At 39.6% G+C, this 13,275-nt stretch overlaps 1 protein-coding gene across 1 annotated transcript in view; it reads left to right on the forward strand.

Annotated features, from left to right (window-relative positions):
* Positions 1–13,235, forward strand: part of itga1 (integrin, alpha 1) — a 58,110-nt gene extending 44,875 nt beyond the window's left edge. Inside the window, exons 14-30 of the mRNA XM_029444934.1 lie at positions 51–302; positions 818–948; positions 1,564–1,739; positions 1,911–2,062; positions 3,809–3,919; positions 5,663–5,739; positions 5,926–6,052; positions 6,149–6,226; positions 6,300–6,376; positions 6,464–6,553; positions 7,579–7,681; positions 7,777–7,893; positions 8,107–8,205; positions 8,460–8,564; positions 9,112–9,207; positions 9,304–9,417; positions 11,166–13,235. Coding sequence (XP_029300794.1) covers positions 51–302; positions 818–948; positions 1,564–1,739; positions 1,911–2,062; positions 3,809–3,919; positions 5,663–5,739; positions 5,926–6,052; positions 6,149–6,226; positions 6,300–6,376; positions 6,464–6,553; positions 7,579–7,681; positions 7,777–7,893; positions 8,107–8,205; positions 8,460–8,564; positions 9,112–9,207; positions 9,304–9,417; positions 11,166–11,222 — 1,962 coding nt within the window. The 3' untranslated portion in view covers positions 11,223–13,235. The remainder of the gene's footprint in view (positions 1–50; positions 303–817; positions 949–1,563; positions 1,740–1,910; positions 2,063–3,808; positions 3,920–5,662; positions 5,740–5,925; positions 6,053–6,148; positions 6,227–6,299; positions 6,377–6,463; positions 6,554–7,578; positions 7,682–7,776; positions 7,894–8,106; positions 8,206–8,459; positions 8,565–9,111; positions 9,208–9,303; positions 9,418–11,165) is intronic.
* Positions 13,236–13,275: the final 40 nt, after the last annotated feature.

Consider the following 13,275-nt stretch of genomic DNA (forward strand, 5'->3'; position numbering starts at 1 on the left):
CCCACCGATTGTTGTTTCTCATCGTCTCCTTGTTTTTGTCTTTGCTCCAGGACGACCAGTTTGAGCACAAGTTCACTTTAAAGCCTGTCAATCAGTCGTGCTGTACTGCCCACTCAGAAAGCTGCACTAATAAAAATGAACCATGTGGTGCCCGGTTTGGAACGGCCATCGCAGCGGTATCAGATCTCAACCTCGACGGGTTTAATGACGTGGCTATCGGTGCACCTCTTGAGAACGACCACCGAGGGGCCGTGTATATCTATCATGGAGAGAAGACGTCACTGAAAGAGAAGTTTGTACAGGTGAGAACATAGACTGCATAAAGGTTCAGTTAATGCTAGTGCTAGCTATCTTATTTAGCGAGGTGCATCCATAATTCACGTTAACTGTGATATTAATTTGGACATTTTGGCTAGAAATGACTCCTCCAACTCCTCCAAATTAATTTTTATACAACTGAACATCGTGGTAGTGACCTGTCAATCACAAGGTAGCCCCGCCCTAAAGCAGACGCTGCTTCATCGTCTATTTTATAGATATAGAAACATAGAAACATGATTTACTAAATGAACATCATGTATTGAAGAAAACTTGAAACTACAGATTGAAACATAAACTCATTAGGAAAATGTTTCCTGAGGTAATAAATTAAGTGAAATGTAGGATCATTTTCTCATAGACTTCTATACAATCTGACTTCGGAAATTTATCTTTCACTTATTTACCATTATAACCACATTTATCTGTAATAAACCGGGTTAAAATAAATCGTAATGTTCCTTTAATGTGCTGTAATTGGTTCTGCGTTTGTCTTTAGCACATCCCTGCAGGTGGAGATGGTGTAAAGGTGAAATTCTTCGGTCAGTCCATACATGGAGTCATGGATCTGAATGGAGATGGAATCACTGATGTTACCATAGGAGGTCTGGGCGGGGCGTCACTGTTCTGGTGAGACATCCTCACATATAAACATTCACTCCTAAAACTACACATTCCACCTGAAGTATAACCAGCCGCAGCTCCCGTCCCCCGGAGACTTCATCTTACACGTCCGTTTTGCATTGTCTTACTCGGGTTTGGACAGCTGTGCACGTCCCACTGGGCGTGTCGGCTCGAGACCAACAACTTCCTAATGATCTCTGTTGGCTGTTGGACTTCTTCCCCCAAAGTCAGCCCACGTCATGATTTAACTTCGCAGGAAGACCTTCTCCCACAGTTTCTACTGGCAGAGGCTCAGCTAAGCTGTGTGAAAACTCCATCTCCCAAGTGACTTAGAGTTTAAATAGGATTTGGCAGCAGGCGGCTGTTCTTCCTGGAGTCTTGGCTGTGTTTTAGAAAGCTCAACGGTTGGATAGAGAAAGTTGAGGCCAAGTTTCACTCTCAAGATGCATCCGTGTCGTGTTCCTTCCTTTGAGAAAATAGTGCATGCACACAGCTCAACACACACACACACACACACACACACACACACACACACACACACACACATACACACACACACACATGTTGCAACAACTACAATTCTGCTTTCTACAATTTGGCATGTCTGTTTCCTTTCCCCAGGTCCAGAGATGTTGCAGAGCTCCGTGCCAACATGACCTTTGACCCCGTTAAAATCAACCTGCAGCAGACTCAGTATCAGTGTGAGCATGGTGGACGCAAATCTGTGTGCGTGACTACTGAGGTGTGTTTCGTGTACAGTATCAAATCTGACAAGCAGGACGTGAACGCGGCTGCAGGTGAGCCATGCAGCGTCCTATTTACTACGGGTGTAAAACTCTGCACGTTCACATTTTGTTGATGTTCATTAACTTAGCCTGTCAAACTAGTGCATACATGTCTCTGCCTCCTCACTGTTAAAGTCGCTGCGCTTCATTATAACATATTTTCCTCTCTGCTGTGTCCTGTAGAGATCCGCTACAGTCTGACTCTGGACGCTCTGCGTGCGAAAGCAAGAGCATCATTTATTGACTCTGACGACAAGAGTGATCGTAGGATTACCAGGAGCTTCAACATCATGGACCGAGAGAGGAAATGTGCGCCTGTAACCTTCATGATGTCGGCAAGTACTCTGACCTTTATGACGTACACGTTGAGTTAGTTATGGCTTCTTATAAACAACCAAAACTTCATTATTTTGTGCACAGTATCCACGAAACACAGCAGATCAACTGGATGATGACACATTGTGAGACGTTCATTCATGAAAGTTATTTGGAGATGTAAATGGTGTTTTGAGCCAGAACGGAGACGGGACAAAGCTGTGAGAAGTGTTGTGCAGAGCAGGAGGACCGTTGTTCTAACAAGAAACAGACCCGTCCTGATCAAAGCATGCATCGCACAGCATGTGATAAATTATCTGGAAGAGAGGGAGACAAAATGAGTTCCAGGTCGAGGAAGATTTCTCCAAGTGCCTAACGAACACATCACAGACTGTTCATCACGACTGCACCACCTACTGTAAACCTGAGCCGTCTCCTGCAATGTGACATCGTGTAGAACGTTTCTCATTCCTCTGATTATCTGCCCCGAGCGAGAGAAAGAGGAACTAATCAGTGGAAACAGCTGTGCCATGCCGAGCGATGAATATCAGCTCTGTGCTGTTTGTGCACAAGCCTCCCACAAGACTTCCCGTGTAGAGGTCTCCGAGGGTCAGAGCGTCTAAAAGCACTAAAAGCACCACGACTGTCTGTCTTACCAAGAGGAACAGACCCAAACATGCGTTTAACACTGTGAGCTGCAGAAATGTTTGTGACCTTATCTTGCTCCAAGCCTGACCACAGACGCAGCATGTGTTCCTTGTGTTGGACTCTTTCTCAGGTTAAATCTAAATGTGGCACGAGCCCAACACAGACTCCTGTGTGAACCTGATGCAACACAAGCTGTACTGCGATGAGAAGCATTCTGCAACATCCCTCAACTTTATATTGGGTGATATAATATTCCAGCAACCATTGAATGGACTGCCATGAAGGTTTGAACAGACCTGGTGCCCAGAGGATGAGGACTGTTAACGTTTGTGATTCTGAAATGTTTTGAACATTGGATATCATGTCCAATCTCTTTCCCAGCGATGGAGGCTTTACAGAAACTTATGTCGTGGAGATATCGTCACTTAAAAAGATATCTTCAACTTGGAATTACAACTCAGGCTGAGCTTACTCAGAGACGTGTCCTCCAAACTATAAATACTATCAGGCAGTCAGGCAAAATAAGAAAGGTGGAGGGATTAAAGCTTATTATTATTATTATTATTATTACTCCAACAAAATGAGGCGACATTACGCTGCATTCACTTGCTCCCCTGATGGTCCCAGTTGGGAAGTGTGTTTGGTGTGTTCATGAGCTTTAAGTTGTAATGTGGAAACAACATGGACGCTACAAGAGTATTTTATTTAAACAACACGTTGATATCTGTTTATATTGTTTATATAATTCATCTGACTTATCAGGTTTCTAACTAATCACAGTTACAACTTAATACCATATTATAAATGACATGTTAGCAAAGAATTGATATGCTGTACTTGTTTTAACACTTTTACTTTTGTCCCCCATGTTTTTGCCGATTTGAGGGGGCGTCACAATTCATTTTCTAAGTCGGGAACACAATTTTACGATTATTCCGACCCCACATGAATGCAGCATTAACATGAGAGTCAGGGAGATGAAGCGTGTGTACACACACACACACACACACACACACACACACACACACACACACACACACACACACACACACACACGATCTTTAAGTCCTTCTCTGCTAACTTCCTCTCCCTCCTCTGTCCTGCTCCACCTGCTCCAGGCCCGGCTGGACTTCCGAGACCCTCTCATGGTGTCTTTGGAGTTTGGACTCACTGATGAAGACGAAGGCCCCGTCCTGGATGAAAACCTTCCCAGATCCATCAATAAGACAGTAAGACAGTGTTTCATGTCCCATGTAAGAGTCTCTCTCAGCACTTTAACTAACAGTAAGCAGAAGATTCAGTCTCAGACAGGAAGGATTTGTTCCTCGTGTTACACATCCTCCATCTGTCTTGTCTTTATAACCCAAGACAGAGAAGTGGCTCCAAACAGGCTGCTGTTACACTTCATTAGTATCTGCAGCAGCTGACTGCCGTCCTTCAGGGTGTTTCAGCACCGACAGTCTTCCCACACTCCCACATGCATAGTTGCTCTAACAGGAGTGTCTCCAGATTACTACATTGAGTGGTGTGTCCAGATAAAGAGGGAACATATTACACGAGAACTCAGCTTCAGCACATACAAAGCATGTAATGAAAGCCTGCAACCCTCACTTCTATACACGGGACCATAGGTGTGTTTACGAGCCTCCACACATCCTCAGTGTCCGATCGCAGCAGCGCACGCTGCGCTCACACCAGCGAGGAAGCGTTGCGAGGACGTCTCCTATTGTTATCAAAGGGAAGAGAAGGGACGCGCTGAAAGGGGAAGTCATCGAACGGAAGTTTTTCTTTTGACATCGAGCTGCATGTGATGTTCTCTCTCATCTTTCCTCGTGAGAGCAGACACTGTCGATGCAAACCGTCCGTTGGGAGAGCTCTGAGAACGGGAACAAATGGGACTGTGACACTCAAACTCTCTGGAGACAAGACACAGGAAGTGAAGGTCGTCTGAGGGCAACCTTTTAGTCGGTGGTGCAAACAAATACTCAGCAACAGCAGCTCATTTCTGCTGAGGAGCTTCTGGATAATAATAATAATAATAATAATAATAATAATAATAATAATAATAATAATAATAATAATAATAATAATAAAGCTCATACAGGAAATGTAGCACAAAGTGTTTTACAATAGACAGAGTGAACAAGGAGATACAATGTTATTAATGGAAAATATAATGAAATGGGATACATTGAATGCATAACATAAGATAATAATAATAATATTAAAATAAGTACACATGCACATTAACATCAATAAACGCTGCAGCAGCATCAGATTTTTATTTTATTGTATTCATCAAGATTTTAATCTTTCAGTTTAGTATTTTGCAGTTTCTACCAATTGTGTTGCTCCAGTATTTTAAGAATCTCTTCCAAATTTGCATTAATGCAAAATGACGATATTATGTCCCTGAAAAAGGTTCAAATAAGAAGAAAATCTATTAAATCTTCTAATATCTTTTATTGTCATTTCATATTAAGTTTGTCACATTTATGGGGATTCAAATCCATCCATCCATCGTCTACCTCTTATCTGGGGTCGGGTCGCGGGGGCAGCAGCTCCGACTGGGGGATCTCGAGGCGTTCCCAGTGAGGAGATATAATCTCTCCACTGAGTCCTGGGTCTTCCCCGGGGTCTCCTCCCAGCTGTACCTGGAACACCTCCCTAGGGAGGCGCCCAGGTGGCTCCTTACTAGATGAACCACCTCAACTGGCTCCTTTCAACGTAAAGGAGCAGCGGCTCTACTCCGAGTCTCTCACGGATGGCTGAGCTTCTCACCCTATCTCTAAGGGAGACGCCAGCCGTCTGAGAAAACCCATTTTGGCCGCTTGTACCCGTGATCTCGTTCATTCAAATCATACAATTTAAACACCTGTAAACTGGGAGTTTGTGTGGACACAATAATAGAAACGTAATGGAGGCGAAGGTTCCTTCTTCACGTCTTCACAGTGTGCGTCTCTGTCTCGCAGATTCCCCTGGTGGACTGTGGGAGTGATGAGAAGTGCATCGCTGACCTCTCGCTCAAAGCCGAGCCTAGCGTCAAAAAGTGAGTAGAGTTATATTTACAGAGGAAGATAATGTTCTTCAAAGTATGCTGTGCATGGAAAGAGCGTTGTGTAGTTATGTATATCGTGTGCTTATGAATAACATAGTCATTGGACCTTATCACCAGCGCGTGACTGCTCCCTTGTGGGGAGACGAGTGCATCACACGTTTGTGTTTCCTTCTGCAGAATGATGATCCGAACAAACAAAGACAAGATCGACGTGAACATCAACGTTAGAAACAGCAAAGACAACGCGTACAACACGAAAGTTCTCCTCAGCTTCACCCCCAACGTCAACTATGTTAAAGTAGAGGTGAGATTTCTCCTCCGTCTGCATCGTGCTGGTGGAAGTGTGTGTGTGTGTGTGTGTGTGTGTGTGTGTGATGATGATGTTTTGTGTTATCATCAGCCGGAGAAGGCGTGCACGCTGAATCACACCAAGCTGGAGTGTGCTGTTGGATACCCCTTCTTGGGAAGCAACGTGGAGGTGAGTTGATATCGTGTATATACACAGTTATATTCTATCGTCACTTCTGCTCATTCAAACTGAATGTCCTCAGGAAAACCTCAAAGTCAGATTTGAGGTAAATCCTAAACACATCCAGGAAGTGATTCAAATCAACGTGACGGCCACAAGGTGAGCCAACAGTTTATTCATTTACATAATTAATACTTAAAGGTTTGTGGTAATTTAACAAATGAGGTTTTATTTAATTTCCCACAGTGACAGTGAAGAGCTGGATTCAACCCTGCACGACAACACGGTGCAGATCTCCATCCCTGTGAAGTATGAAGCTGGACTCATATTCTCAGTGTGAGTAGCTCCGTACTCACTATACTACATACATATACATACATATACATATATATACATCTATATATTACTATATATACCATACATATACATATATATATACATATATATACATATATATACATACATATAGCATACATTATACCATATATATACATACATATCATACAATATACAAGATATACATATATATAGGATAATATATATATATGTATATATATATTACAATACATAGACATACATATACATTATATATATATATATGTATATATATTACATATATATACATAACATAGACATACATATACATATATATACATACATATAACATACATATACATATAATATATATATATATAGATATATACAATATATACAATACATATACATATAGATACATACATATACATACATATACATATAATTAGATATAATAATATATATATATATAATATAGATATATTATAGATATAATATAAATATACATAATAACATATATATACATACATATACATACATATACATATATATATATATATATATATATATACATATATATACATACATATACATATATATACATACATATACATACATATACATATATATATATATATATATATATATATATATATATATATATATATATATATATACATATATATACATACATATACATACATATACATATATATATATATATATATATATATATTCGATTCATCTGCAGAATATTTTCTTAATCGTTTGGTTTATAAAATGTCAGAAAATAAAGAAAGATGTCCCAGTTTGAAGTCTTTAAATGTGTTGTTCTGTCAGTCAAAGATCTTTAATATGATGTAAAGAGGAGAAGAGATGGAATCCTCCAGAGTTGAGAGGCTGGAAACTAACTTGTATGATGTATATTACTATAAGCAGATATTAATTGGTGGAGTTCCCCTTTAATAAGAGTTCAGATGTCCTGGTGCCTACATCTGATGTATAAACACGCGTCTGAATCTAAGACGACCTCTTTTGTTTTAAAGGCGGCCCGTGGACGAACACATCGTAGTGAAAGAGGGTGAACAGTTTTCCACTTCATTCAATGAGACCAGGATGCTCGGAGAGGAGGTCAACATCAGCTACACGGTAACACAGATGACACGTGCACAGCTGCACGCACATGTTTGGTGTTTCACTGAATGTGGGTTAAATCTCCACCTCTGCACCGCACGACTCTGCAGGTGGAGAAGTCGGGCGAGATGGTGAATCCTCCGCTGGACCTCACAGTGATGTATCCGCACCTGTCGCCTCGGAAGAACAACTTACTGTACCTGACACGCGTCACCACCAGCCCACAGGTGTGCACACACACACACACACACACACACACACATATACACCCATTCATATACACACACACACACACATATACACCCATTCATACACACACACACACACACACACACACACACACACACACACATACACACACACACACACACACACACACACACACACACACTCTCCTACAGAGTCAGGCCCCTCTTCCTACCCGCCTCGTCTCTCTGCAGGTGGAATGTGACGCAGCTCATTGGATCAACCCTCAACAGATTAACCCGGAGGTTGTTCTTCCGAATCCAAAGAAAGAGACTCTGAGCGTCTTCCTGCTGGTGAGCGTCTCTTTGTGTCTCTTTTATTTATATATATATATATATATATATATATAATATATATATATATATCTAAAGACTTGTTACTTTAATCTCAGACTTAACCAGCGACGTTCACGTGCACAACATATTCAGTTTTTACCTTTATTCTCTAAAATGTATTCTGTGTGTGTGTGTGTGTGTGTGTGTGTGTGTGTGTGTGTGTGTGTGTGTGTGTGTGTGTGTGCGTGCGTGTGTGTGTGTGTGATTTGCAGAGCTGTGAAAACCTGTACTGTGCATCATTCAGCTGCTCCATCCCCGAAGCGACGATCAGTCAGGTCAACGTCACCTTCCGAGTGTGGAAACCTACGTTCATCAAGGTCGGAACCTTTTGTGTTTTCCGATCTCTGAGGCTGCGTCAACGTTAACGACCGCTTCGTTTTCCGAATTTTGGAAGTTGAACCTCGGCTCCTATAATAAACACAAGTGTCCCCATTAAAACCAGACCTTCTCTTGCACCAGGCTCTTGTTTTAGAGCTTCAACATGATACTGTTTACTGTTTTCCACCAGGTGAAACCGTTTTCTCATGTTTGCCCTGAAGGACACATTCATGCTAATTCACTGCTTCCCTGGACACACAAAACAATCATCAAAATAAATGTTCATTCAATGACACATCTCACAATGTGAAAACAAAATCCCTCTCGCATTTAGGTTACAGAAAATAACATTTCATAACATTGTTATTATGTAAACAGATATTGGTATTCTCCAGTGTGAGTGTAAAATGATTTGTCATCTAAGGACATCGGAGCAACGTTTTTAAAGAGATGCACCTCGCTCTTTTATTCTTTACTTGTCACCGTCATGTGTTTTTAGATGGCATCACAAACATTTAAAGGACGTTTAAATGATTCATGTTATAGGGCGAGTTCTCCAGTCTGCACATGTTGGTGAACGCAACGCTGAGCATCAAAAACACCGACCTGTTTGAACTGAGCAGCAGTGACAGCACCAGAAGTGTAAGTCACAGAGCTTTGTGTCTCGATCTGTCATCAGATGCTTGTGTGTGTGTGTGCGTATGTACATTTACTGTGTGTGTGTGTGTGTGTGTGCAGGTGAAGATCCAGGTGTCGAAGGAGATCTTGGGAGGAATCTCCATTTGGATCATCATCATCAGCATCCTGATAGGACTGCTGATCTTAGCACTTGTCATCTTCGCTCTCTGGAAGGTAACATATATATTATATTGTAACATATATATATTATATTGTAATATATATATTATATTGTAATATATATATTATATTGTAACATATATATTATATTGTAACATATATATTATATTGTAACATATATTATATTGTAACACATATATTATATTGTAATATATATATTATATTGTAACATATATATATTATATTGTAACATATATTATATTGTAACATATATATTATATTGTAATATATATATTATATTGTAATATGTATATATTATATTGTAATATATATATTATATTGTAACATATATATATTATATTGTAATATATATATTATATTGTAGCTTAGCTTAGTTTAGCTTAGCTTAGCTTAGTTTAGCTTACTTTAGTTTAGTTTAGCTTTGCTTAGTTTAGCTTAGCTTAGTTTAGCTTAGTTTAGTTTAGCTTAGCTTAGCTTAGTTTAGTTTAGTTTAGGTTAGCTTAGTTTAGTTTAGCTTAGTTTAGTTTAGCTTAGCTTGGTTTAGCTTATCTTAGTTTAGCTTAGTTTAGCTTAGTTTAGCTTAGTTTAGCTTAGCTTAGTTTAGCTTAGTTTAGCTTAGCTTAGTTTAGCTTAGCTTAGTTTAGCTTAGGTTAGTTTAGCTTAGCTTAGTTTAGCTTAGTTTAGCTTAGCTTAGTTTAGTTTAGCTTAGCTTAGTTTAGCTTAGCTTAGTTTAGCTTAGGTTAGCTTAGTTTAGTTTAGCTTAGTTTAGTTTAGCTTAGCTTGGTTTAGCTTATCTTAGTTTAGCTTAGCTTAGTTTAGTTTAGCTTAGTTTAGCTTAGCTTATTTTAGCTTAGTTTAGTTTAGCTTAGTTTAGCTTAGCTTAGTTTAGTTTAGCTTAGTTTAGCTTAGCTTAGTTTAGCTTAGCTTAGTTTAGCTTAGCTTAGTTTAGCTTAGGTTAGTTTAGCTTAGCTTATTTTAGCTTAGTTTAGCTTAGTTTAGCTTAGCTTAGTTTAGCTTAGTTTAGCTTAGCTTAGTTTAGCTTAGCTTAGCTTAGTTTAGTTTAGCTTAGTTTAGTTTAGCTTAGCATAGAGACTGGAAATAGAGGCTGCAGCTAACTATTACTTTCATTCTCTATTAATCTGTCCATTATTTTTCTCAATTAGTCGATCAGATGTTTGGTCTTTAAAATGTCAGAAAATGCTGAAACATGTTTTTTTCCACAACATAGACACAACTGTTCTGGTCCTTTACAGGAGTAAAGGACCAGAACAGCCGTCCACAAAGTTTCATGATAATCGGAGCAGTAGTTATTCTGTAATCCTGCTGACAAACAAACCAACAAACACAACCTTGTTGGTGAAGTTTATAAAAATACAATGTGTGGTTGTAATGGGTGGTTATGTGTCCCGCACATAACAACAATTCATAATAATTTGGGCTCTTGGGAGATTAAACTGAGCTAAATGAGATCCAAATAAACATAAACAAAGTAATAACCCTGCATAAAACAACGTGTCGTTTCTGCACTGTTGTTTTTTGTATGGGTTAAACAAAGGAGATGTCAAGTTTGACCCCCCTGCCTTAGAGGTTCTGTTTTTTAAAACCTTTGGATCGAGCCAATAACAAGCTGTCTTTAAGCTTCACTAAGCAAACCCGAGATCTCGTCCGCTGTAGTTTCTCTCCACAAGAAAGGGAATAAGCATATTTCCCAAAATGTCGAACTGTTAAGTCCTGTAGACTTCGAGTGAGTCGTTTTGTGACTGAGCTTTCTGCTCCTCCAGATGGGCTTCTTCAAAAGAAAATCCAGAGATTACTCAAAGGAGGAAATGATGGACTGAGGTATCCAGACATCCAGCAGCTCTGTGCTGCTCCCACAGACATCAGGTCGCACCGAGTGACAGGCAGACTTTTACACCGACGGAGGAGACGCCATAAGACCCACAGACACCTTGGTGCTACGACATAGTGACGACCTGGAAAACTAAGTTACCATTCACTGTTTCCCGTGCAGGCCTGGGTCAAATAATGTTTGCAAATACTTCCCAACCCTTGTGCTTTGATGCTTGGAGCACGAGGTTCAGATGCTCTCGTACACAGAGAGGGCTTCACTCGCCGCGCTTGAAGTATCCCCAAATAATATTTGTTCTAGATCAGCTTCTCTCTTGCAGATTTACAGCATCACGTCAGGTCAAAGAGTTCAAGAAGAGGAGCCAGGGAAGAAACCATCAGTATATCTGTATTACATACAGCTGTTTTACAAAACCACAAGAGCTGCGATCCAGCTTTAGAGGGAAAAAGCACTCAGGTTTTTCTGTATGAAGATCCAAAGTCGCCTCACATACTTTCTTTGTCATCATAGCAACAAAGTCCAAAGGTCTATTCGCTTCTGAGACAATATGTGAATGTGCGTTGGAGCCGCCCGTCTGATCGCTTAGACGCTCGTTTTAAAGCTGATGTGCTTGATTGGTTTTATACGGAAGCACTGAGAGGGAAGTGAGAAACAGTCTTGTTTACTCTCCTGTTTGTGACTTCAGAACATGTGGAAGAAGATAATATTTCATCTAAGTGTCTGTTGTTGTAATTCTCATTTAGGCCACTAGAGGCTGAAGTGCACCACGGCCACATGGTCTAAATAGGACTCAAAGCATTATTGTTTTTCTCCATGCATTCTAAACACGAGGTAAATATACAATTATTATCTTTTTTCACCTCCCAAAACTTTGTTTCGCAGTTGTTTAATAGAGGTTTTAAATGAATGAAGAATTTACCTTTTTTCCACCTGTTCTTAAGTATTTACTTCAGTTTGTCTCACCTGCCTCTCAGGGCGTCCGTACTTTATGAAACACTGTACCTTTTAGCATTTTGTTTTTGTTTGGTATTATTTGCTGAATTTGAACATATAACACGGCACATCCTTCATTTCAAGATGTTTGTTAAAGACACTGACCTGAGGTGCAGTCTGTATGCTTTTATTTTTTTAACACTTTTACTTCGTTAAGCAATTCAACAACAAGAAATCCGAAGCTAAATGTTTGTAGCTTGTGTCACGTGGTGGAAGCTGCGCCTTCAAAATAAATCCAAAACTTTGATTGTAATGTAAATATAAGTAAATGCTCAAAAATGTACATAATTGTGCTATAATTCATGTAATTTAAAAATAAATGTTGTGGTCAGAGATTATTTTGTATCATGAATGATGACATTAACTTTTGACACATAAGAACAGGATCTGGCCTATCTCACAATTTCAAAGCTGATGCAAATATGTAAATATTGTTATATTTTGATGAGAAAATGAAAGTATAATTACTCTGTGCTGAAGATGAGGGTTTGTATCCACTGCTTTGGTTTTACTGTGTTGAGGAGAGATACGTCTGTAGCATATTTTTGCATATTTTACCTAATTTAGTCCAATATAGACATAAATGTGTCAGCAGTCAGCATACATGAAATGGGATTCACTGGTAGCTTGTGTGTAGACTACAACATGTACACAACGCAAAGTTATTCTTCCTTTCCGTGTTTGTTTCCAGAAGTTGCACAGCGACACAACGTGTTAAAAGAGATTATATTGCACATTGTGGAGACTGTGTTTTGATATTGAAATACTGCTCAGCTCTCACTCTCCACTGTTGAAGCACATGTAATAAATTGTATGTACAGAATGTGTAACTTGTTTGGCTACGTCAGGCTTATGCACGAGGGTGGAGTCGCGTTGTGAGCTCCGCCCCGGCCTTCTACACTGCTGTGAAGTCTTCATTGTAATGCACTGGTTTGTCAGACTGTATGCGTCCTCATCAGCACGGAAATCAACTGAATCTTATGTACAAAAATAAAATCTTTTTACGAAAGAAGTGCTCGATCATCAATTCTTCTGCTTTTGATTAGACA

This window comes from Cottoperca gobio, chromosome 12 (assembly GCF_900634415.1).
Source record: "Cottoperca gobio chromosome 12, fCotGob3.1, whole genome shotgun sequence".
Lineage (NCBI taxonomy): Eukaryota > Metazoa > Chordata > Actinopteri > Perciformes > Bovichtidae > Cottoperca > Cottoperca gobio.